The sequence below is a fragment of the Calidris pugnax genome, unplaced genomic scaffold (assembly GCF_001431845.1).
Source record: "Calidris pugnax isolate Ruff unplaced genomic scaffold, ASM143184v1 scaffold20, whole genome shotgun sequence".
Classification (NCBI taxonomy): domain Eukaryota; kingdom Metazoa; phylum Chordata; class Aves; order Charadriiformes; family Scolopacidae; genus Calidris; species Calidris pugnax.
In genome coordinates, this window is record NW_015094510.1 from 17,268,062 (window position 1) to 17,295,244 (window position 27,183).

The 27,183-nt window shown below is 37.8% G+C and overlaps 1 protein-coding gene across 1 annotated transcript; it reads right to left on the reverse strand.

The window, feature by feature from the left end:
- Positions 1-190: 190 nt before the first annotated feature.
- Positions 191-27,109, reverse strand: NEK5 (NIMA-related kinase 5). The gene is made up of 21 exons (XM_014966156.1): positions 26,993-27,109; positions 25,156-25,252; positions 23,782-23,879; positions 21,902-21,985; positions 21,724-21,794; positions 19,594-19,680; positions 18,425-18,479; positions 16,736-16,936; positions 16,568-16,640; positions 14,087-14,226; positions 10,959-11,158; positions 9,629-9,695; positions 9,179-9,298; positions 7,869-7,952; positions 7,140-7,244; positions 5,355-5,435; positions 4,454-4,522; positions 3,592-3,715; positions 3,263-3,394; positions 2,051-2,188; positions 191-459 (listed from the first exon to the last, which is right to left on the reverse strand). Exons 1-21 carry the CDS (start codon positions 27,107-27,109, stop codon positions 341-343), a joined length of 2,262 nt encoding a protein of 753 aa, XP_014821642.1. The 3' UTR covers positions 191-340.
- Positions 27,110-27,183: the final 74 nt, after the last annotated feature.

A 27,183-nucleotide genomic window follows, 5' to 3' on the forward strand; every position in this document is an offset into this window, starting at 1 on the left:
CTGAATCATCTTCTCTGTTTTCTTTTGGAGGCAACGTAGTTAATCTCCCATCTGGAAAGGAAGAGAAACGTTCCTTTATTTGTATATTAGCTAACTGTAAAAGTGTATGTAAAGTAACAGCAAATAAGTAATTGCTTGGGTTTTTTTTTTTTTTTTTTTTTTTAATGACAGCATTGGCATGTGACATATATTAAATTACAGAACTAAAAGTAGCAAAGTCTGTAAAACAAGTAAGTTTTCTTAATTTATGAATTTAAAAGAAGAAAAGCTTTAGGCAATGCAACCTGTCGTTTCATGGAACCTGTTCAGTTGTGTGGATGTTTCTTCTGATGGGCTTGACTTACGTGTCTTCGTCATCTGATCTTGGCTCAAGTCTGCCTCCAGCAACAGCAACAGCAGCGTATGTTTCTGAATCATCTTCTCTGTTTTCTTTTGGAGGCAACGTAGTTAATCTCCCATCTGGAAAGGAAGAGAAACGTTCCTTTATTTGTATATTAGCTAACTGTAAAAGTGTATGTAAAGTAACAGCAAATAAGTAATTGCTTGTTTTTTTTTTTTTTTTTGCTGTTGTTCAAATTACAACATAAATACTGTGCTTCTGTTATTCTCAATCACACGTTTCAGTCAGTGGTTTGTAACTTCTGCTTAGTGGAACATGGTGTGTTTGTAGACCATAACCACAGGACTATAAAAGTTAAAAGTAAGAAAGGCCATCTGATGTTAGGAAGTTTAAATTCCCAATCCAGGGGTCTGCATTTTCAGTGGAAAACTTAGAGGAGTGCTGTTTGGGAAAGGCTGACAATTGCTATGTGGATGTAGCTATGGTTACCTAAAAGTGCTCGCTTTCAAAGACCAAAGGGCAACCCCAACCTGAAGGTGGGAGAACACAACGCTAAGATTTGTTGAGTATGAAGACTAAATTCTGCACGTGATCCAACAGAAGTGTGTAACTCTGTGCTCCACAAACTCAGCTGGAGCAGCGGGGCAGAACTGGGTATTGAGGGTGTGCCATATTTTAGTAAGTGTAACTGATAAAAGCAACAGCAATTAGAATACCTGTGTGAGTTGACTTACTCTTGCTTTAGCTTTATGAACTGCTGACGTTAGTGAAAAGAGGTTTGAATTTCATTTTGGGGTTTGGGTTTTTTTTAATGTGTGAGCAATAAAGCTAGTCTTAGGAGAGGAATTTAGCTGGTACATTTAGCTGGTTTAGCCTTCAGGATGGGGCAGTTTTAAAAGAGCTCGTTATGAGAAAACACGTATGTGAGGCATAATTAGCAGGAGAGTGCTGACTGCACAGCTGCAAATGAAAGATATGTCTCATAGGCCATTAAAATTGTTGAAATTTGGCATGTACAATTAAGCTGGCTTAACAGTCCTGCCATCCAACTATACGTTCAGTAGATTGTGAAAAAAACTTCACAATGTCTGGTTACATTTACAGCATCTTTCTGTGGAAAATACTCCGGCTTTTTAGCCAAAAATTTTGATGCAAAGTAAATGTCATTTTTAAAACAGTCTGTTACTTTAGGAAAGTGCACTGCAGTCTAAGTGAGTTTGAATCAATCTCAGTGTCAGCTTGACCAGCATGGACCATGCTGTAAAGTTAAGTCACCACTCTAGTTTAAGCCGTCACGTCCTACAATTTACAGCTGTTCTACTGAAATACATGCATTTCTATAAATGCTTTTTTACAGGATTCTTCAACATCAGCAGTTGCAGGGGCTAGATGCAGGTTTGGGGTACCTGCCAACTTGCTGGCAGTAGTAGCTGACCTCTGTCTACTCAAGCAAATGAAAGAATGACATATGAAAGTAATAGCTATTAAGTAGGGCTTGCCCTTTTCCATGCTATTGACAACAGCAACGCCCTGAAAGAGGCCTTTCACTGCCACAGGACAGAGAAGTGTCTGCTGTGACAGGCTGCCTACACATTTCTTGTTTGCCAACTGCTTCAAAAGGTTGGTTCTCATCACAGACCCTTTGACAGTGGTCGAAGAAATAACACACTAAAGAAAAACTTGCAGAATTTACAGTAACGAACATCCTACCTATTTCTTCTTCAAGACAGACCAAGGAATCGTTAGACAGCTCTGCTTTTGCTAAGATGTTCAGGAGTGTCCCTGGTGGCGTTTGTTTCCACTGCTTCCTGTTTTCCGGGATCTCTTCAGGCAGAATAGCGTGGTCAGCTGAAGAACAGCAAGGTTCTCAGGTCACTAAAGCATGACTGAAGCTTGGCACTGCCTTTTGTCAGTCAGACTTTCTAGTCTTGACATTGATTTCTTCCTTTTGGGTAATTCCGTAACCCTTTCTTTTTTTTCCTTTGTGGAATACTCCTAAGTTTTATAAAAATATTTGAACTGATTGATACTGCAGAGAAGAAATAGTTTGGACTATTTGTCACTAAAAATTTCTAACACCAGTTTTAATGCTCAAGTAACTGCTTATTAAGCCTGGAATAGAAAGGTGCAGCTTCACTGAGCAGTCCTTGCTCTCAAACTTGTCAGCTTCTAGAGGCTGGAAAAGCTTCAAAGAAGTTCCTGTTTCTTTTGCACCCTATGCTCTTTCATCTAAAGCAGAATGAAGAAGCAGCAGCATATTAATAATATTCTGCTTTGTCTTCACTGTCTGTGCAAACTCTTCAAGCTACCTCTGTGTATCTGGGGTGTTGGGAATGCTGGAAAGCTGGAAGAGCTCCTTGTCTGCAGCAACCAGTCACTGGAGACAGTTGGCCGCCTGGGAATATATGCACTGGTATGGACAAAACCCAGGGATTAAGCTCTTCTGAACAGGAGCATCACCACAGCCACACCTGCATGTGGATGCACTCGTGACTGTGTAGCAACATTTGTGTGAGGAGTCAGGAACCAGAACTCCACCACGCTCCGAGATGGTGTTGGCAACCAACAGCTCCAGTTCTTAAGGGTCATCAACTCAAGGCCTGAAAAAGTGGTGTTAATTATATGCACAAACAGGCATTTTTAACAGTTGCTACCCAGGCCACAGAGCGATTCATAAAATGCAGCCCTTTTAATATGTGTGAGCAGCACAACCTGATCGTGATATTAGACAGAGGGGAAAATGACGACTGAATTCTATGGTTTAACACATACAATAACTGCAGTTATTATGAACTCCTGCAATTAAAAGCCTGCCAGGTCATGTGAGCGTTCTGGTATGGAAGTGTTTTGGCAATGGTCTGTAAGTAGTCTGGCTGAATTTTAGCAGCTCCCTACTTTCACTGAAAACCAAAACTTTCTTACCAAGTTCATTTTCAGCCATGGTAGGACATACAGATGTGACATCAGCGTCAGCTAAGAAATTCAGGAGTGTCTGAGGGGCTCCAGCTTGCCAATGTTTTCTGTTTTCTTTTGTATCATCTATGTCATTGGACTCTAACAGGAAGAAAAAAAAAAAAGATGGCAAAGCTGTTTCATTTTTTTAAAGTAAATTTTAGTGGGATGATAATACTATGTGATATAAAGACAGAGCTCATCAGGTAAACTTGCTACAGCCTGGACTAACTGAATTTACCTAACTCCTAGGTAATTTTCAGGATTAATACTCAGCATTGCATTTCCTCATGAAATACCTGCTTGGTATCCAGATAGTTCTTCCAAAGCTCTTTCCACATGATCTTCATAAACTTCCACCAATTTCTCCTTAAGATTCTCACCATCCACAAAAGTCAAAGTCTCACTGAGTTTATCCAGTACCTGAAAAAAACAACCGGTTACTCTGGAAAGAGAAAAAAAATGTGGGACAATAACTAATCACTTCTCGTTTTACTGTGTTTGCTAGCCAGTCTCACGTATGCACAGGAAAATTGTTCAACAAAAAGTGAAGCAGCAGAACTCAAAAGTCACATTGTGATTTGTGTATCAGAGGGCTGCATGGGGCTCTGCAGAGATGTGAAACAACAGAAGGACAAATATTTTAAAAATTCTAATATACTAATAAAAATCTTAGCATGTAGCTACTACATGTCAATCAGCCACAAATGTCAGTTTAATAAGTGAAATCACATAATGTTGTCTGTAGTTGCACTTCCACTTTTTCTAAATAACAGCTTGTTCATCACAGTATTATTCTTGCTTTGTGAAAAGAAACATAAATTTACTGAAACAATTTACAAATCAAATTTGGCATTTGCAGACTAACTCAATTTTGAGATGAGTTCTTCTCCTCAAGCCCCACTTACAAAATGTAAATATCTGCACTCTTTCATCTTCTACCATGTCAAAGATTGACCCAGGTATCATTCAATTTCCTTCTAAGCAATTATCCTCTTGAAGAAGGTCAGAGATATGCAATAGGTCATCAAATCCCCAGTAGGAAGCTTCATTCTAACAACGGTAGAGGATGATGGTAATGGCAACAAACCTTAGATCATGGAGCTACTGTCATGGTTTCAGATTACTAATGAAAATGCTTTGACCGTAACTACCACGTACCTCTGCTTCTTGAATGCTGTCTTCCTCAGGAACACATACATCTAAATTAATTTCAAACTTTACTCCTCCCTAAAGAAAATTCACACACTTCATTAATTTAATTTATTAAGTAAAAGCATTTAATTAAATGTACACAGTTTGTAGGGAACTAAAAACTTGAAAATTACTCTTCCATTGAAAATAACTTCTATTTAACAACATTTTTATTCTATTTAACAAGATCAAAGTTGGAGAAATTGGACAAAAATAGACTACTCTAAACATAGTTTATGAATACTTTCAAATGGCTGCATCCACTTTTAAGGAAAGGTGTTTTTGATAATAATTTAATTCAAACCCTTGCAATACACAGAGTTGGTTCTTACAGCTGGTTCTCAGCCAGTGTTAAAATTTGAACCCTGTACTGCTTCTGTGCACTATTTCACAACAGACCTTTAGTCCACTTCACAATGGTCTTATGGGCAGAAGCCTTTCTGATATCTTATGTGCATTTCCATTCAATTCCCATCCCCTTCTACAATTTAAAAGGCACTACAGAAACTAATGCTTTATAACAATATGTTAAAAAATTAGCAGCCTGACTTGACTTCATTTAAACTTTGAGTAAAGGTGAGTTGCCATATGCTACTAATGCAGTTGGATATAAATATGAATAGGTAGGGATTGATTGTACCTGGCAATATCTAAAGGAAGTCTCCCTCAAACGATCATAAAAGCTCATTTATTTTCTTAGTAATTCTATACAAATTCTCTATCTATTCTCATATAAACTTTTAACAAACAGTAGATCAGCACTCTTAATTTACTTTCATATAACCTGATTTCCAGAGCTACCATGTTAATACAATCATTTGAAATGTGCAAGAAAATGGAAAAAAAATACAACAATCAGGATGGATACCTTTGTGTTATGTTTCTTTTCTAAGATTTTTTGGTCTGGCCTATCCTGGAGTCTGACTTGTTTAAAGCTTTCTTCCATGTCCTGGAAGGAGGAAAAACAATCCAACTTTAAAATACACTCTTTGGAACCAGGATATGTGTATACTCTGTAAAAAAAAACTTGTTTAAGTAGTAAATGTAGTCACTGGTTTCCTTGTATTATATCTGTAAGAATATCCCATTTGTTGCCTTATTTAGAGTCTAATACTAAAAGACATAGTAATTCTGGCTTACCTGGAAAAAGGAAAAATAGGAAACCTTGCATAAAGTGCAAACCTTTTATTTTTCAAAAACCTATATTTGGAGGATAAAGCACTGTGTCAAGAAATAAAGAATACATCTTTTATTTTTTATTATCATACGCAAGATGACTCGGGTTGATTTCATTCTGGAAAACTTCTGAAGTGATGAAAATCAAGATGATAATAGAAACCTATGCTTGTAAAAAGTATAGCCACGTTTCATAGTAACTTGTTTTCTGGTAACATCTGAAAAATATTTAATTACTCCTTTCCATATTTCTCTGTCCTGTCTTACAAGCTGTCAGATAAAAGCAAAGTAAGTACTTGTATGCAGCTCCTTCAGTGATCTGGTACAATTAGGGCACGTCCTCAACCTGAGGTGGAACCACAACAATACAAAGATTTTACTTTTTAAAAATATCTGTGCGGTTTCTCCAGTAGGTGGAGCACCCATGAACTAAGGTGACATGAAGCAGGTGCAAAATCTAGGGCTTCTTTTTTGTTATCACGCATTTCCCATTAAACCACTGGGGATATAATTTCTCTCCTATCGTGGCTCTGGCTGCCTATGACCTACTTTATCCCATCAAGTCACGTGTGAATTCATTTTAGTAAAAGCCATATCCAGGATCTGTGAAAATCACTGAAGAGAATCCTATTATTGGCATGTTTGGCCCAAGTTCCAGCTGCAATAGGGTAGCAACGTCTGTCCCTGGTTTTCGTGGAAGTCTGTCCCTTGAACAGTGCAGGAAGTCCTGCACCACATGAGGCAAATCCTAACTGAAGAATCCTACCAGTTGGATCAGGGCTGTTTTCCCTTCAGAACAGACTGGAAATTTTCACACTGAAGTTAATTTTCATAAATTGAGGCTTTCATTCATTTCAATTGAAGAAAAGTGGACCTCTTGCTGCAGAACTCCATGTGGAAACCTCAACTGGTGTTCACAATGCCAATATTGCAAAGTAAAGTGGAATGATTCTGCAACTCCATTCCAGTAGCTGCTTTGGTAGTGTTTGATGAGAAAAAGTGGAGGAATACTGTAGCTGGAAAGCTTTGGTTCTGCCTCTTCCTCCCACTTCTAAATTTTTGTTTAAGGACTCCACATAAAACTGGGTTTTAACTTCCCACACAATCCTGCTCTGGGGTGTCATGAACTGCTCTGTCTTCTGCACAGAATTCTCATAAAGATTTGCACTGTGAATGACTTCTTCTTTACTTCACTCAGAAAGCAAGGAAAAGAAACATACCACAAAAAGCCATTAAGTAAAATGACATTCTTTATATTTACAGATGAAAAAGAATTGCCAAAACAAGTCAGGACTCAGCCAAAGAAATTTTCCAGGCTATTTATAAAGGGAACCCAGGGAGACTTTCACATACTATACAAGCATCTGGCGAGATTTGATCTTTACCATTTTTCAGATTTGTCACACAGAGAGTGAAACAAAGACCATGCAGGATGTCCATTAAAAGTTCCATTCAGAGTAGGAGATGGCATGGATACCTGAAGTGATTCTTCTCCTGTTCCAGCTGTGTCTTTGGTTTCAGACTGGTCCTCAGCTTTCCCTTGACTCACAAGATAGGTTTTATCTTGTATTTTTTGATTCTCCTAGGGAACATTTTTATAAAATTTTCATTTTAATTTCAAAGAATCACAGAATGATACGGTGCTGAAAGGGACCTTTGGAGATCATCTAGTCCAACCCCCCATCCGAAGCAGGTCCACCCAGAGCAGATTGCACAGGAGCATGTCCAGGCCGGTTTTGAATGTCTCCAGAGAAGGAGACTCCACCACCTCTCTGGGCAGCCTGTTCCAGTGCTCTGCCACCCTTAAAGTAAAGAAGTTTCTCCTCATGTTTAGATGGAACATCCTATGTTCAAGTTTGTGCCCATTTCCTCTTGTCCTGTGACTGGGACAAAGACTGGCCAAACAAAGACTGGCCCCATCCTCTTGACACCCACCCTTTAAATACTTATAAGCATTGATAAAATTCCTCCTCGGTCTTCTCTTCTCCACACTAAAAAGACCCAGGTCCCTCACCCTTTCCTCATAAGAGAGATGTTCCAGTCCCCTAATCATCTTTGTGGTCCTCTGCTGTACCCTCTCCAGCAGTTCCCTGCCCTTCTTGAACTGGGGAGCCCAGAACTGAACACAGTACTCCAGAAATTTCTAACTAACTGTACTAGCTTAAAAAAGAAAAATACGACTTTGTGTATGTTTGAGCTTTGTTACCTGAAGTACTCCTGCTCTAAATCTGAATTCTTTTATATCGCTGTGGTATTCTTCCCGAATTTTCTGCAATTGTTTCAGGTACTCCTATTAAAGAACAGTAAGGTAGAAGACATATGTATTAGAAATACATAGAGAAATACATAGAGAAATATTACAGGCATAATAAAATGTTCCATGGATATCAAACTGTGTATATATGAGAAAAAGGGATCAATATCCTTTACTGCCAATTTTAAAGATTGCTTGATACTTCCTATTAGATACATTTTGGAGTTATAACTCTAACTCTTCCACACTTTAACCTTTTTGATGTTTTCCCGACTGCTCCATGCTAGCTGTAGAATTATATCTGAAACAGCTAATTCCAAGAATAACATCAGACTGAATAACGATGCTAAGGTTGCAATCCAAAAATAGAGGACTGTAAATTAGGATGACAAAAAATCATGTAACTTTTATTGTATTGCAACTGCTCCCCAAAGTGAAACAAAACTTGGTAATCTTTTATTAAAGACGCTTCAACATTCCTATGCTTTGGAGTAAAAACTTCAAATTTGGCCAAAAGATAATTTTTGTGTTAAGGACCTCTCTCCTACTGTTTATATGAGAGTCTATCCTAATTTGCCCATGACACAATGGAGAAATCTGTAAAATTTCATTTTTGGGCATATTTAGTACAGACTTCGTGGAACTGAACAGCAACAGTCTCTGAAGAATGTGTACATGATGAGTATGTTCTTATTCCAAAGCCTGACCATTATGTAAAAGTTAATACATTCATATTTATTTCGGCATTTTTTTTATAAATCAAAGATAGAAAGATTAAATGTATTTACATGTGTTCACGTAAGAAAGAAGTATTGATTTGTTTTCCCTGTCATCCAAAAGCAAAACCAGAAAAGTATATTGTTTCTGGATAAAATAATCTCCAAAAGTTATAATGTACCAGGGAAGCAGTACGCATCATATACTATTATAATATATATATATACACTATATATATACTATACTATACTATACTATAATATCATGTTCTAAATGTCATAGTATGACTTATGAACAATGAATATAGACACATGAATAATGCATGCATGGTTACTTTCTCTGATTCCTAAATGTGAGTGTCTATTGTCCTCCAACATGAGTTTGTCCAGTGACATAACACCTATAATATTAGTTGAAGTGTAATCAAAATCAAGGCCATGTTTTACGAAATTGTTATGGACATCAGAATCAATTCTAATGTAAAGAATACTGCTGAGGAGTGTGAGAGCTTTAAGCAGCTGTCTTAAGGAAGATATTTCATTTACCTGTTCCTTCATTTCATTCTTTCTAGACATGTCCTGCTGATGTTTTTTGATATGTTCTTCCTTTACTTTCTGCTGCTGTATTTGCTCATGGTATGGGTCAGCAGAGGATGGTCGCAGTCCCTATGGATGTACAAATATATCTCAGAACAAAGGAATTTTCATTTAGGATCCTTTCCTTCAGTGATCACTCAATTCACTCTCCCTGTACCACTGAAGAGTGCACTCAGGCAAGAGTATATTTTTGGAAGAAAATGTTATAGTAGGATTTTACATATTGCTACAGTTTTGTATTAGAAAATAAAACCTCAAGATGAGTGTTACAGAGCGGAACAACAACTTCATTAGAGCAGAACTTTTTACCTGATGGTGTTATAAAGACACCAGTTCATCTTTTGGATTTTCAGTCAGTTTCTTTTGCAGAATTTATTTTATGATTCAGTATTTACTTACCAGCTGTTTTTCCACTTTAATCTTGTACTGTTGGGCTTCAAAACGCCTTTGAAGATACTCTGAAGTCCTGAGAGAAGAAAGAGTTCATATACTACATCATATTTCACAGACTCTGTTATCTTCTGCACAAATAATTATCTACAGGTTCTATCACATATGACAGAGCTCTCTTTGTACTACATGAATATGTAAATATGGATAAAATACATATATAAATATGGAACTACAGTAAAATAACAAAAAGAAAATATATCCACTTTAGGCATTCTCCTTCATATTAATTCAGTGACATTAGCCTTCTAAAGAGTGCAGCAAAGTCCTTTCTTTTCCTTTTATTTGATAAATTATATGTATATATGAAAATAAAGTTGTTTTTCCTGATCCTCAAAAGGAGTGAAAATTGTCAGAATAGAGGTTGTATATTCAGCCTTTCTCCTCTGTGCGTAATTCTATCAGCCCAACTTTGTTTTGTGGTTTCTAAACATTTACCTCTATTTTTGGTATAAAATTACCAGCAGTCACTTGTAAGCTCCCTGATTTCTATTTATTTCACTTCCTACCTTCAGAATCCACTCGTGCCCCAGGGAGCCAAACTGAATTGACCTTAAATAAGGTACTAAAGGCAGCTAAGAAAAGAAGATGATGTTCCTTAACTGAAACATTTTAAATACTGCCATCTTTGAATGAAAATTAATGATTCAGTCAACCTTAAAGGAAGGATCCAAAAGAAGACAGTATTAAAAATTCCTTACCTTCCTTTCTCAAGGTTTTCAAAGCTCATCCACACCTAAAACAGCCCATCATGGAATGGACAGGCAATCTCTAAAGTAATGAAAAGGTTGTACCTCTACTATGTAAAAGAAAGGCTTTGAAGTAAAGAAACTGCTGGAGATAGGGTCTTTATATCTAAACCCAAAGCTCTGCAGGAAAAAAACCCGCAGTTTCATGCGGGTTTCTCTGTTCCTCAAGTAGAGAATTGCTTTTGGTCTTTACATTGTTCTGATCCTGGTGGGAAGAAAGACGGTGTTTATCCTGGATATAACCAGAAAGCCCGTGCTTAACTTCTCACCCAAAAAAATGCTGAGATTTGGGAGACATTTTAACAATGAAATGGCAAACATCAGGACAACAGATTCAGTAGGAACTTCTGGATAGACAGGAATGGAGTTATATTGTTGTGCAATAAACTTACGTAAAAAAATTATCAAAGATCAAGCAGAGAAGGAATTATACTGAATGAGCTATGTCCAGTGTTACCTAATCAGGAAGGCTCAAAATTCAAAACATACATGACAGTTCATCACTAGTAAGTAGAGTGAGAAAAGTTTACCAGTCGGCTGGTGGAGGGGGAGGTGCAACTTGGCCTTTTAGTTTATAGTATTCCTCAAATCTTTGGCTGATACGAGAAAGGTCATAATGCACATTAGCTTTCCTCTGCAAGTTGTCAAGCTTATCATAGTAATGACCATAATGGCCACGCACTCTGATACTTTCTTGCACTTCTGCCATCTTAAATCTGGAGGTCTGCGGCTGAAAATATAATAAAGGATGTTAATTTATCTGTTCTCATTTGTATCAGTACAAGTCTGAATTACTTTCCTGTCCTTCTCCCCAGTCTCAGCTGCATGGTAATATAGGCTGTCTACAGTATAGTTAGTGTAAATTTTCCAGATAATTTTAGATATAACCCAGAAACTTCCTAACTTGTCAGGGCTTATGTAATCTTACCATTGTGTTTTCCTTTTCCCCTGTTCCATCAGTTCCTGTCACCAAGCAGCAGCCCGTACAGTTGTGCCAGTCAATCAGCATGGGGCTTTGTGCTTTGTAGTGTCATTGCCCTGGAGTCGCTTCATTGTTCTGAAGCCTAAAGCACTGAATTCATTCCAGGAGAGTCTCATTTTGACATGTGAGAGCAAGGGGAATCTGGGATGTACTTTTGGGCAGTATACACAGATGGCTGCTTTCAGGGGAGCACTGTGCTTCTTCATTTCCCCATCTCTTTGATTGTGTGCCTGTGGGAGCTTGCCTTCCATTTCTCAAAGTGTGATGAAACATCCCTGTATTTCTACTTTGTGACAAGACTGTCTTTCCCATTTCTCGTAAGAGCAATGGAGGGAAGGTGATCATCTATCTGCCACTGCATGATATAAGTGTGCTAAGACATTCACAAACTTTTCCGTGGTGGGAGACTATATGGTGTATGAGAAAAATGCTGAATTTGGCCTATTTTCTTACATAAATTAAAAAGCATCTAAGTATCCCTTCCATAGATGATAAACACATTAACTATTCCCCCATTTTCCTTCTTAGAAACACTGAAAATAGGCTCATCTACCTATGGCATAGTCCAAATTACAGTAGCCATACAAGAAGGATATTTTCCACTGCTAATAATGTTCCCAAGGAAGATGTAACCTCAAAAAATGTTTATCTTGTCCCTCACTGAAATAAGTTTTACAGTATGGTATCCAGAAGTGTGGCAATTCCAGGCAATAGGGAGAACAAATCAGGCCATCTAAATAAATGTAAGAGGATTGAGAACTGTGGCCAGTGAAGCAGAAGCCCTGGTGACAGAGGCCATGGAAAAGGCTGAGGAACTAAATGCCTTCTTTGTCTCAGTCTTAGTAGCAAGACCATCCTTCAGGAATATCAGGCCTCTGCAACAGGGGAGGAAGTCTGGAGCAAGGAAGACATACCCTTGGTGGAGAAGGATCAGGTTAGAGAAGACATAAGCAGACTGGACTGATGGGATGCACTCACAAGTGCTCAGGGAGCTGGCAGATGCCACTGCAAAGCCACTCACTGTTATCTTTGATTGATCATAGTAGTGATTGGGAGGACTGGAGGAAAGCAAATGTCATTCGCATCTTCAAAAATGGCAGGAAGGAGGACCCAGGGAACTACAGGCTGGTCAGCCCCACCTTAATGCCTAGCAAGGTGATGGAAAAACTAATCCTGGAAACAACTTCCAGGCACATGAGAGACAAGAAAATCATCAGTAGTAGTTAGCATGGATTCATCAAAGGTAAGTCATGCTTGACCAACCCAATAACCTCCTACAATGAAATGACTGGCTTGGTAGACAAGGAGAGGAGACTTTTGACACTGTCTGCCCTAAGATCCTCGTAGAGAAGCTGATAAAGTATGGGCTGGATGAGCAGACAGTGCAGTGGATTGAAAACTGGATGAATGGCTCGATTTGGAGGGTGTACTATGATTGATTCAGATCATAGTACAAAGTCTTGTTGGAGACCAGTAACTAGCAGTGCACCCAGAGGTCAGCACTGGGTTCAATCTCATTCAGTGTCTTCACTAATGATCTGAATGATGAGGGAGAGTGAGGCAGAGTGCACCCTCAGCAAGTTTGCTGGTAACACCAAACTAGCAGGAGCAGGTGATACACCAGAGGGTTCTGGTGCCATCCAGAGGGAACTCAACCGGCTGGAGAAATGGGATAACAGGAACTTCATGGAATTCAACAACAGGAAGTGCAAAGTCCTACACTCTGTACCAGTACATACTGAGGGACACCCACATGAAAAGCAGCTTGGCACCTGAGGAAAGCAGCAAAATGGAGCAATGCATTCAAAGTATGACAAGTATCTCTGCAATCCTGCAAACTGCTTGCTTTATTTGGATGCTGAAAGAACATGGGAACTTTCCCAGCATTAGTATTAGATCATGTCTTGTGGATGAAAAAAAAAACGTGGACAAAATTCTGCCTTTGATTACAGCAATGCACAGTGAAAGGAAACTTAACTTTCCAAACTTAATCCATCTCTGAATTTGCATTGGATATGCACAAATGTAACTATAAGGAAAACTAAGTCCTATATTCTGCATGGGGCCAGTATTATCCATAGGTAGTGTAAGCGATTCCTTGATGGATGCAGTTCTGGGAACTCCACATCCCCTACCATCAGCTAATCTACGGTAACTGCAATTACTGCTGGGAGCTCCCAGATCCTAAATGTGCTTTGCTGTGTTCACCAGCACCCAAGACAGTACTACATGCTCTTGAAAATAAAGGTATGAAGTGATGCCAAGAGGCTGGACACAGCATACAGCTGATATCCACTGGCTGCCAGTGGTTCTGCCCATGAATGGAGTCTCAGAAGGTCTGAGGTAAAAGGATCAGTGTATTTGCTTCTGTAGCAAAAATGCAAACAGAGTTTATTTGCCTTTGTGTAAATGCAAATGCAAAGCACACCTGACTGTTTTTGTTACAAAGAACCATACTGAAGCAACCTAAATTCAGTGTTTGCTTCTTAGGCTTTCTAAAACACCTCCTCTGAGGCTTCAGGAGTACTTAACTGTCTCTACTGACTTAGTGTAGACATCAAGCTAAATGTAATAACGTAACACATCTTACTGAGGCCTTTTAAAGGGTCTTTTCTAAGAGCAGGAATTTGCCGCCTGAAGATGATTAAATATTACCAGAATGTGGACGCACAGTACCTGAAAAATAGGATGTTGTCCTCTTGAAGGTGGTTTCCATTCATTTCTTTGAAATAATTCCTGTTTCTTGACAGGCACCACCATTCCAGATTCTGGAGAGATTTTGTCCTGGACTCTCCTTTTTTGAAGCTTATATGCTTCTTAACAATAAAAGATTAAAAGGTTACATTCTGTGCACTCTGTGATTAATGATAATGTAGTTGCAAACTATAGTAGGGTACATACACCTAACCCTGAGAGCTTGGGCTAATAAACGCTCCTTACATCCTTTCATCATCATCACCATCATCAACATACTTCACACTTCCTAGGCATTCTGCCTTTCATTCTTACAACGACGTGCTGTTGAAAACATTATGATTTGTCATACTCATGTAAAGTGGATCTTACTGACTAGTTTTGCAAAACACTTACAGAGGTGAGACCTCTGTAAACTAGAATGCTGATTTCACATTAGTACCAAGAACAGAAAACAGGAGGTCTGATCCTTAGGCTCAGACTTCATTGGAGGCTAGCTGTCTACCTGCTTAGACATTCCCTTTCTAAATCTAGCCCTTGGCATTCTACAAATCACTGGACAATGTTGTAGTACTTGTGAAATTTGGAAAGAAGGGCTGAAAAGCGAAAAATTTACCTTATCAGTTCCCCATGTATGAGAATAAAAGTACATGCTATTCCAGTTCCGTCAGTCAGTATTTTGCAAATACCCTAGCTGTGACAATGAAAAGTAGTGTCCTTGCTATGATTAAGTGAGTTTTAAATCTTTCCTCAGTAACAACTGTGCAATTATCATGTCCGGGAGATAAAGTATATGAAAATTATGACTGTATGACCACAGATATTTTTTAAACTGCCTAGGTGTCCAGGTGCCTTTGTATTAGCCCTGAAAGCAGATATATCTCATTGAAAGTAATTTCCAAAATAACACGGGTTCCTACATGTGGTTTAACACCCCAGCCAGCAACTACCCATTCACTCATTCCTCCCTCCCTGTCCCCTCGCCCCCAGGAGGATAGGGAGAAGAGCAAGAAAAAGGGAAAATAACTCATGGGTTGAGATAAAGACAATTTAATAGAAGAGTAACAGAACAGATAATAGTAATAATAATGGTAGAAGAATATACAAAATCAGTGATGCAATACAATTCCTCATCACTCGATGATTGATTGCCCAGTCCATGCTGAGCAGCAATCATGGATCCCTGCCCCCCAGCCAACACCCATTTACATAGAGAGCATGTCATCTGTGATATGGAATATTCCTTTGGCCAACTTCTCCTGTCTGTGCTCCCTCTCAGCTCCTATAGGAAGCTGAAAAAGTTCTTGACTAATGTAAACATCACTTAGCAACAACTAAACCAATATGCATGATCAACATTATTATACTAAATCCAAAACACAGCAGCTACTAGGAAGAAAACTAACTCTATCCCAGCTGAAATCAGGACACTATACTACAGAAGAACTTTTTTGGGGAGGAAAAAAACTCCATAGAGTAGTTTAAGTAACTACATAGGTTTATTTTAACAAATCTCTTTAAACTACTTTAATACTTCCAAACATATTCCAAATATTCCAAAAGGAATAACTGTGATATACTGAAGAATATGGGGGTAATGGTTTTAAATTGGAAGAGGGGAGATTTAGGTTAGATATTAGGAAGAAATTCTTTATTGTGAGGGTGGTGAGACACTGGAACAGGTTGCCCAGGGAAGTCGTGGATGCCCCATCCCTGGAAGTGTTTAAGACCAGGCTGGATGGGGCCTTGAGCAACCTGGTCTAGTGCAGGTGTGGCAGGGGGGTTGGAACTCAATGATCTTTAAGGTCCCTTTCAACTCTAACCATTCTGTGATTCTATGATAATATAAAATTAGGAAAAGGTTATGCTGCCAAAAGCATGCCAGATGTTCAGCAGTTCATAGAGAGATACCATTTAGTCCCATTCATGTTTTCTAAGCATGTGCGCACATAATATGATCTATCAATGAGCACTAAATCCAAAAAGAGTTCATTACCTCTCACAATTTAATCTAATTTATAATATTTTGTAAAATACATATTTATTATTTTGTAAATGACCATGGAGTGTGTTTTGCAAGATTTTTGCACATAGCTTGGCAAAATTAAGTAAGGATGCTTTCATGTGACAGACCTAAGCTGCACCTACGCCAAAGCCTGTCAGTTTTGTAAATCCTACTCTTAAAAGAACTAAGATTAATGTTTCGGCATTTTCTCATGGCAGCTCTTCTAGCTGAATGTTGCTGATGAGCTGGTCTAAAATTATTTTTTTCTGAACAGGACAGCAACACACTCTATGGTGTGAATGTTTTTGCTGTTGCAGTTCTCTCCCCTTTTTATTTTCAACTTTATGTAAAGCTCTTGCATGCAAGTGTGCAATACAGACCGCTGGAGAAAGTTATCGTCATCACATATATCATAATGTTAGCGTAGAACTAAAGTTAAGTAATATTATTATCATTACCTTGTATCAGCGTGGCTCCAGATTGTGAAGCTGAAGGCCTTTTTCTATGTATCATAGTGTGACTGAGTTCTTCCTGCGTAACCCATAAGAAAAAAGGTATCTGACAGAACTGTTTCTATTACTTTGATACATATTTTTGTCTCAGCAAACAGCAGCACAGGCACTCACCTCAGAGGGCAAATACTTGAGAACGAGCTTCTGCAAGAAGGGCTTCCTTAGAATAGAATTGATGGACGGTCGATCTCTTGGAGATATTTTAAACAACTGGGAAATTAATATCCTCAGATCATATGAATAGTTGGGAGACACCGGGTGAAAACGCCCTCTGCAGATCTTCAGCACCAGCTGGTGCAAACTATTGCCTTCAAACTTAATAAATTAAAACAGTAAAAAGAGAACAGTAAGTACTGTTGGTTGGAAATGAGGGACTAGACACCCCAACTTGAAAAAAACATACTTGCTGACAGAAGCCCTGTGCTATGCAATCTCTTCATAAATCCTTTCTTGCTAACCATAGTTTGCTGTGGAAAATTAATATAACCACTCTCTGATTGTATTTTCTGGCTACGTTCTCCTTGTTTCAGTTGCACGACTTAGGAGGTCCTTTGTACCTGAAAGAGTTTTCATACTCTGCTGTCATACAGTAACACAGAAGCAATTTTTCCAGAGTGAAACATGATTTATTTTGCCAAAAGCTGTTTAACACAGACCCACATACATACTGTCTTCACACTGTTCAGCTTCAAAACCTCACTCCACACAACTTAGCCTCTGTGTTCTCTCAGGAACCAAAGCATAGTCCTGATTTTTAACAACTGATGACACTCAGATAAATCAGTCCTCTCAGTTCTGCAGATATCTTAACAGGTCAGCATCAATACAGTTTTTATAGCCTTAGGCAGGCAAAAATAATTTTGAAAGCAAGTTCTTTCTCACCATTTTATTTATGTAGCTATTTTGAAGGTGGTATAATCAAATTTTGCCTTAGCTTCACATGCATTTCCTATCTACATCAGCATCTAGTCCCTGCCTTCAAATTAAAAAATGGGCAGCAATACAGAATAAACCACCTAATGGTGATAAGAAGTAATATTAATGCTTTCTCATTTTATGAAATCTGAATTTTTCCTCAGCAGTATCCCCTTGTTCTCAGCTCAGCACAACTGCTCTCCCTATCAGTGCTGCTCTGCCTTCCCCCACATCCAAGCTCAGCAAAAGGTCAACTTCTGCTGGGGCCAGGAATCTCATCCTTTTCCTGTCGTCAGGATTAGTCTCTGCTGCGTTCCCTTCTCCACACAATACTCACAGGCTGAGGATTATCTGAGGCTCAGATCAGGCTGAGGACAATACAGCTTCCTGAAGGTGCTACCACCTCAGTTATTTTCTGATATGAAGGTGCTTCCAAACAAAATGAAACCTTTAGGAAAATGTTTCTGAGGACTCAAACTGCTTTCTGGGGAAATGTGGGTTTCAAACTCTTTAGTAAATGTAGATTGGTATTTTCAAAATTATATGCCCAAAGCCTTACCCTGAAGTTTGGTTTTAATTATTTTCATTGGTTGTATGTCTTTTGAAAAATTTTACTACTTATTAAACAGTAAATACATGTTTGATGTGTGTATACGCAGACATACATATAAGCTGTAGAAATAGGATATAATAATACACTGTATTAAAGTATGCACAGAATGGATATAATACAAAAAATTAAACACTAGCAGTCATTCTTTAATATCAATAAGTAAGCTCAAAATAATTCTAGTAGGTGACTCTGAATACCATTATTACTACAGTTTTTCGAGGCTGTCCACTATCTTTTTTAATAACATGATAATGATCTGATTCTACGGTACTTACAGGATGCTTTAGTGCACATAGCTCATAAAGCACGCAGCCAAGAGACCAAATATCTCTGTGAATAAAAAGTAATTAAAGTTTCAGGGAAAAGACTATAATATTTTCATACACATAATCAGTACCTCTTCTCAGATCTCAAATTTATTAACATTATTCTGTCACTGATTAACACTGGTGCAACTTTTAATTTTTCTTCAGATGCACTGAAAAGAACAACTAGAAATTTCTTTTTAGTTGTGGTACCAATGTTTCTATGATACCTAACTAGGTACTACCATTATCATTGGAAAAGGCACATGACATAAAGAATGCCTGCTTAATATTCCTAGCAGGATGAAGGGCAAAGCTACCTCTGGCTGACTTAATAGTTAAAGAGACAATAAGGGAGTAAACTTGCATGAAAAAGCACCATAGAGCTGAGATGCTGGTCCGGACTCCAGAACATTTGGTGTTGATCACATCCCCCACACAGAGAAGGGGGTCAAGCCCACTCAGCTCCTGACTTTTCAGTGCTTCTCATCTGGTATTTTGTGTTAAGCCTGAGTGAGCCTTTACAATTCTCAGATCTATTTGTCTTCCCTGCAGGCGGCTACTGCAAAGTTCCAGAATTGCCAACCCATCAGCTTTCATTGTAGTGTAATTTTATAAATCACAAGTAAGTCTATCAAAAGTTCATAAACTTGGAACTGAAAATAACTGTACTTGTATTGGTTATTGCATGTTGGAAAAACAGAGAGAAACTTAGTATTTGATGGAGAACTCGATAAAGCAAAGGAAAGAAAAATCCTTTTTACATTTCATGCCACTACTGCAAGGTATATCAAAAGAGAATGAGACTAAGCTTTAAGTTTAAAGTACAAGTAATTTTATAAAAACAAAAATATAATTAAGCTAAGCCTACAGGAAAATTACAACAAATTCATGGTTGCTATACTCAGGACACTGAGAGTCAAAGTACAACTGACAGTGTTGTGTAACATAGTTGTTGTATACAACTGAAGCACCTAATTATTGTACACGGTAATACAAAACTTCACAAATGGGGGGCACAGGAGAAATTCCTAGTGCACTGCAGAAATACTGATTTAAACCATGATATTACTAAAATAAGTTCTCTCATTCCTCTGTGCCCTCATGCACAAGCATATGAAGGAAAGAGAGAGACTTACGTTTTATTGTTGTATGGTCGATTTTCACAGATCTCAGGTGACAGGTAATAGGGGGTCCCTACACAGGTATGGGCAAACTCCATCGTGCTAATGAAACACAAGGAACACAAAGGCTTACACATGGAAAAAATTTACAAGCAGTTGAACTAGAGGCTTCTCTGCCCAAGGTGAAAAGCCTGTGGGGGACGGTATTTCTGCTCCCCAATATTTGAATAATGGAACACCCCAAGAAAAACTAAAGTATTTCCCAGTTCTGTGTATAAATCACCCACCATTTTAACCATGGAGTGTTTGCACTTCAACAAAAAGCACAAGAATTCTCTTTTTCCCACTTTTTCCCAGCACTGCAATCAACATTTTCAAGGAATGTTTATCATCAACACAGAATTCTGAAAGCTGTCAAAACCACTGTAGAATATTAGAAGTCTCTGACATACTCAATGAAGTAAGAATATGGGAGGTGGTAGTCAGTCATGCAAGCCAGAAACAGTGTAAGGAGGAAGTGCTGTCCAGAAACTGTGGGAGGAATAAATGAATTCTAGTTCCATCTTTGGTGCTGACTTGTGAAGGTGTAGCCAAATAGCACCAGTTGGATTCACTTCACTTGCTTTTAGGTAGCTACTCTGTAGATGTTAGCAAGAGTCTCTGGGAAGTCATTAGAAAGAACCAGATACTCACAGGGTATGATCCTATGATTCTATGATCCCTCTCAGTCTATACTAGATGCCAATAAAGTTTTAAGTTACGCTCTTTATAGAGTATATGAAGTCTGAGTGCCAGAGGTGCCACAGCTGTCTAACTGCAAGTAAAAGTATTGGACACTGTATATTCAGGACAAGAGGTAACAGGCACAAACTTCAACATAAGAAGTTCCACCTAAACATGGGGAGGAACTTCTTTACTTTGAGGGTGGCAGAGCACTGGAGTCTCCATCTCTGGAGACATTCAAAAGCCACTTGGACATGTTCCTGTGCAACCTGCTCTAGGTGGACCTGCTTTGGCAGGAGGGTTGGACTAGATGATCTCCAGAGGTCTCTTCCAACCCCGTATCATTATGTGATTCTGTCATTCCGTGACACTATCTTGTATTTTGGAGAACTGAGATGAAAATGCCTTTGTATACCCCAGGGGAGGAGGAAAAGAGAGCCCGAGAAACTTAATTTTCTTGTTACAGGAGGAAAAGTACTATCAAGCTCCAATTATTTTGTTGTATAAGGCTATTAAATACTTTTTAATATGTCTATACTTGGACATTCAAATTCTGAGGTTTACTGTCCATCTTCTATGTACTGTTCTGCTGTGCAGGAGCAATCCTTAAAGCAATTATCCCCAGAACACAGAACTAACAGAGAGTTACCTTTCCCCACAATACTTAACTAAATAGTGGATCTTTTTTGCCATGATATCCTTCCAAGGTCAAAGATGATCAAGCGGCTCAAAAAGAGTTTAAATTCATTGTCCTGTTGCTAGTGTCCACCCTGACATGTTTTGGCCACATCAAAAAGCACTCTCCTAGACAACATCAGGCCACTATGCAGAATAGGCCAACCTTGTCTCCAAAGTCAGTAAAAATAAAGCCATGCTCTTGGGGAGAACAGAGTTTAGTCATACAGATGCAAGCCATGCAGTGCCATGGCATTTAATCTCACTCCAAGAGAGTGAGAGTAAATGGCATGACCCTTTAAAAAAAAGTAATACAGACACAGTCTTGGAGAACATCCAAAGAAACTCTGTCCAAACTCTTTTCTTACACTCTTTCATAAGTTTTTAATGCTCTTCTATTTCTTTTTATTTATGAGGCAGCAGAAGTGATTATTAACAGCTGCAAGAGCAGGAGCTGTGCCTCCAGAATCTCTTTATGTCAATTCCACAGAGAACAGGTAAAGACTGGGGCTTCCCCTATGTCCTATACGTAACAGAAGTACAGTTGCTAGGCCAGATACACCTGCAGTTTCATGCAGGATGGCACATTTCAGGGTAACAGAAAAAACCACAGTGTCAGACCCTTTGTATCCCAGACCTCTTGAACAAGTATAATCCACAAACAATTTGCACATTCAGGCTGCATTCTGAACATTCCCAACAGTTCCATTTGGTGCAGGTCACAGACTATTTAAAAAAAGCACTTACCTGTTCAGCTGTCTTGCTATGCCAAAGTCCCCAAGCTTTGCTACTTTTCCGTTATTGCTAAGAAAAATGTTCTGCAAATAAAAGCAAAACTGGTATGCAACAATGAAATACGACAGAGCTTCTTAAGCATATTTTTCACAAGACAAAATCACCGCCTCTCCAGTACTAGTTTTACTACCTGTGCTTTTACATCTCTGTGCAAAATCTTCTTGTCATGAATATGCTTCAAGCCCAAGGAAATCTGCACAAACCAACTCAGAATCTGCAGTGAAAGTTAAATGGAACAGACATCTATAAATTTGTGTAATTCTAACATCCAGTGGGGCATTTTACTGAAATATGTTAAGATAAAGACAACATCAAAATCAAAAATTTGTAAAGCATATACAATGTAAAAGAGCAAAAACCAGTATTTTTAAAATTAATGCCACAGACATTTCCTTTTTTAATTACTATCACAAAACTAAAAGGAAATAGATACCTGCTCCACTTTCCTTATCTCCACCAAGTTTTCACTGACTGTGACATGATGGGTACCCGAAAAAGGACTGAAGAATCACACCAAAGGACCGTAAGAATACTAGACCTTCATTTAGAAATGAGTGAGTTCAAGTAACAACTAAGGACTGAAATGTGGAGAAAGAAGGGACCTATGAAGAAACCTGCATAATAAGTAAGCACAGGTATATATACTTGACCCAGTACAACTCTTAAACATATATTTTACTTCAAATATACATGTGTTTTATTGAATAAGAGCCTTTGGACTTAATTCAGAAACAAAAGTAGAATGTGCTTATATACTTCTCTACTTAGAAAGACTTTGATTCAAGTAATAATGTACTATTTAGTAATGCTTCACATTAAGCAGATGGTTTCCCGAATAGGGCTGCTACCACAAATGAGACTTTCTTAGTCACACAATTGAAAATATAAAGATATTTTAACAACTTCATGTTAAACCAGGCAATTTGCTTTCCTTTCTTGATTGGCAGATATATCTTTAGTTTCTGTAATCCATTCTTCTATCCATACTTCCTTTGCCTTTCTTTGGATATGTATTATTCTGTTTCATTGTCAAGGGGGTTGTGTGTGTTGGTTCTCTCCTGTGTTTTGATGATCTGTGGTTTTGTCCTCTCTTTTATTTTCTCTCATTTTCCCTCTACCTCTAGTATGCCTCCCAAAAGGATCTTAAAATTCATTACTGAACCAGTAATTCAATTCCAAGTGGCTTCTACACGAGGAGTTCCTCTTTTACTACTAAAGCAAAGTCACAGTACTTCTTTTTTTTTTTTCCCACTTTTATGCTTTAGAGTATATTTCCCCTAACAAGTTGGATACTATCTACCTAGTTTCTAGGTAAATTTTCACTGTACCTGAAAAAGTAGAAGAATATGCATGATTAAATAACCTCAGAGTTCAGTACACTAAGTCCAACACATAAGAGAAAATTTCCTTCAGAAAGCTGAAAATTATTACAAAAATAAAGGAATAAGTAAGGAATAGTGAGCAATTCTATTTATGTGAATTGCAATACATATCATACTCACCTATTTACAAAATAAAATATAACACAGGCTGGAAGCAGTCAGATGTCTGGGCTTGTTTCTCTGTGCTAGTTTAACCATTTAAATAGCATCAGAGAAGTCTTGACCCAAATGAAACAAACGAGAGATTTACTATTGACTTCAGTTTAAAGTAGGATATGCCATGATGCAAACAGCATGAACAAATGAAAAATTCATATGTAATATATTTCCCCATAATTCTAAATCACCATTTAAAAGAAAAGTCTTTATAGCTTAGTAGGTAAACTACTAATGCAAAGAAGTGCATCCACAATGAAAGGAGCAACGGGAGGGAGGGGGGATAAAAATGGCATCCAAATACTGCTAATAAATTAATTTAAGATCTTAATAAACTCCCACTAAGATTACCACAGTTTCTTCAAAACATTCAATTATTTTAACAGGCCTAAAAAGAAACAGTAGCTAGCACTGGATAATTCAAACCATGTGTTTTATGTAAGTCCTTTCCTCTAAAGTTTACTTCTTTCACCTGGTCCTCGTCAAACAGCACTCCATGCTGCATATTTATCCGCTTCATTAAATCTCCACCATCACAGTATTCCATCACAATATACAGCTTGTTCTTTTCTGAAAATAAAAGTATATTTTTTCCTTTATTACTCATTAATACAGCAATAAACTCTTTTTATTTCATATGGTCCTTCTCTCAAAAGGGAGTAGTTTGTTCTTTATCTATTTCTCCATTTCAAAGAGTAACAGAAAAAATGGATCTGTCCAGTGAAACCTGATACAAAACTAAGACATGAAAATATATTTAAACAGATATTCACAAAATATTAAATACACAAGAAAACCCTCAAGAGACCACACTGATAGAATGACAGATGTTCTTACAGGCAATGCTTAGCAGAACACTTCACAGTTGGGATTGTTCTCCAATAATAACTAAGTATACAGTTAGGCTTACGGAAAAGGTTAAAAGTAGCCAGTGTCCACAAAGAAGAAATAAACAGCACAGGCTACTGAATTTGGAAACACCCTATTCTTTCCCCTCTGAGGTCCAGAAGACTATCAAATTTATGTGTCCTTTACAACATTTACAGTCCTGATCACAGAAAACAATTTGAACACAACCTGTAACCATAGAATTCATTGCATAAGGCATTGCTTATGACAGATGTCAGCAGGAAAAATAAATATAGGGAATTATCTTTTGTGGAGAACAAACCTCCTTCTCACAGAATCACAGAATATCCATGGTTGAAAGGGACCTTTGAGATCATCCAGTCCAACCACAAAAAAAAAAAAAAAGAACTCAACAAAACAAAACCCCAACCAACCAAAAAAACCCCACACCACAAACCAACACACAGACACACCACACCACCCACAGACAGACAAAACCCAACAATCTCAGGCACTAGAGCATGCCCTGAAGTGCCACATCACACATTTCTTAAATACCTCCGGGGATGGTGACTCCACCACCTCCCTGGGCAGGCTGTTCCAGTGCCTGACCACTCTCTCGGTAAAGTAATTCTTCCTAATATCTAATCTAAACCTCCGCTGCCGCAACTTTAGACCATTTCCTCTGGTCCTGTCATTATTCCCTTGGGAGAAGAGGCCATCCTACTGAAGATCAAGATGAAAGTTCAATTTAAGAAATGCAGACACTCCAGGATCTAGCACTCCTGCCACAATACCTTAGGTCCCCCCCACACACATGAAGAGGGCAAATGATGACTGAATTTAATACCTCATGTTCATTTTTAGGAGTTGGGACCTGTCCCCACCGGTAAGTAGGGGTTAGGGACAGGCTCAAGGTTGGGCAATATTAACAAGCCAGGTTTTGCTGCCTTCCACTCCTATAATCACAAATAAAACAAAAATGTTAAAAGTAAACCTTGCAAAGAATCATAGAAGGTTACGATATTCGCATGCTTCATCTTGGCCAGAAGAACAACTTCTTCCTGAGACGCTTCTTTTTCTTTTACAGGCATCTATAAAGAATTAGGAAACTATATGCTAGCAATGATTGTATTAAACTCTTTTCACAAACAGTTACATTGTTATCAAGCCATTCCCACCAATACAAAAAGATTGTGTACCAAGGTGGTGCAGAAACATAAAATATGATGTACATATAATGTAAAATATCTATTTGCAGTGTATGCATGGAAATACATTGGGATGTTACTGAAGTCAAAGCAAATTATGACATTTTACAAACAGGCAAATGTATACCTTTAAACTTTTTACACAAATGCTATTGCTAAGCTAGCTGACGAATAGAGTTAAAATCTAAATTTTTTTTAAGTATTTGAAGAACAAGGGTCTAGATGATTCTGTATTCTTAATATGGGCAATTGCAAAAGCATAAAGAAAAAAAGTCATTCTGATTTACTGGTGTTTCAAGTTCCTGCAACATTTCAGACAAACTCTTTGCCCTACTACATTAAATGGAAATTTTATACACAGTTCATTGTGATCACACTTTCATCATTATTACTTCTGAAAAACTAATGTCTCAGAGAATCTATCCATCAAAATCTCCTCTTATAAATAAACTTTATTTATAAAAAGTTTCTTACTCTCATTCTTAAGAAATAAATTCGAAATGTAATCCTCAAAGATTCAAAAATCAGAAAGTGAATAAAACAGAGTAATTTTCTGTATCCAGCTCCTGACGTTTGAAGGAACGAGAGCCACAATAATATTTTCTTATCATTCATTTTTCTATTTTGCATACATCAAAATCTAGGATTAGAAATGTATGTTTTTTATTGGTTGTGAGCATAGAAAGAAACTATTTTTTATTTAGCTGACATTACTAGCTTATCAGTTTTTCTGGGTTTGAATCTGGAAGTTATACAGCTCTTTCTAGAACTGATACATATTCATTCGTCTATTATAATTCTCTAATATATTAGAAATTCACAAGTGTGGCCCAGAATAGCAAAAGACCTGTCAAAAGCATGCAAGCACTCACTGAAATTGACTGTTGAAACCCCTGTTTTGAAATCACAGGGAGTTTAATTGCCCATCTTTCTGGAACCAAATATAGAAGTGGTGTTCCTGATATCTGGGCTAGTCATCCTAACCTGCCTCTGCAGGCAGCAGAAAGGAGAGCACTTTTATGGCCCGATTCAGCTCATTCTAAAACAGAATTCTAAAACACATAGATCAACAGCATCCTAAAAATACTTATTTCTCTTGTTCTCCTAAAAAGGGAGTCTAGCCAAGCAGCTCAGATGCTGACAGCTACAAAAGGGACATTTAAAATTAGATGAGATGAATCAAACTCCCATAAACATAAATGAGAATTGGAAACACTCCACTCTGTATTACTCACATCTGAAAGTATGGATATGGAAATCAAAAAGTTTAACGTATCACAAAATTGTGATTTGTTATTTCAGTGGCAATAGTTTCATTGCAGTTGAATCCTCTATCATAAAATTTGAATTAGGTAGTGTCATGCATTGTAGGCAGAGAAAAGATTTGAAAAGAACAAAAATGCAGTAAAAGGTAAACACTATTAATATCAAAATATGTACTTCGTCCATGCTTCTAAAATAACTGAATTAGCAAAGAGTACAGTCTGCAGAAAGTTTAACTCTACATAATCGATGTAGAACTACAAAGGAGATGAAACATAACCCAAGTTCATATCCTAGCTAAATGAAATTAGCATCATCAAGTAAATAACTACCGTTATTATCCAGGTTTTGTTGTTTTACCTTAGTTAAATTGATCTCTTTGACAACACACTGCTCATTATCCACCTTTCCTTTTGCCAAGAATATTGTGCCAAAAGATCCTTCTCCAATTTTTTTAATGATTTCATATTTATCCATGATGTCTTTGTCTTATCTTTGTCTTACAGCAGTGTCTAAAATAAAAAAGTCCCCAAGTTAGTATTGCACAGTCA

Coding starts and splice junctions, on each gene's coding strand:
- NEK5 (XM_014966156.1), bottom strand. CDS start 27,109: ATGGATAAATATGAAATCATTAAAAAAATTGGAGAAGGATCTTTTGGC. Junction 25,253..26,992: donor AAGAGATCAATTTAACTAAG/GTAAAACAACAA, acceptor AATTCTTTATAG/ATGCCTGTAAAAGAAAAAGA. Junction 460..2,050: donor CTGTCTTGAAGAAGAAATAG/GTAGGATGTTCG, acceptor CTTCCTTTCCAG/ATGGGAGATTAACTACGTTG.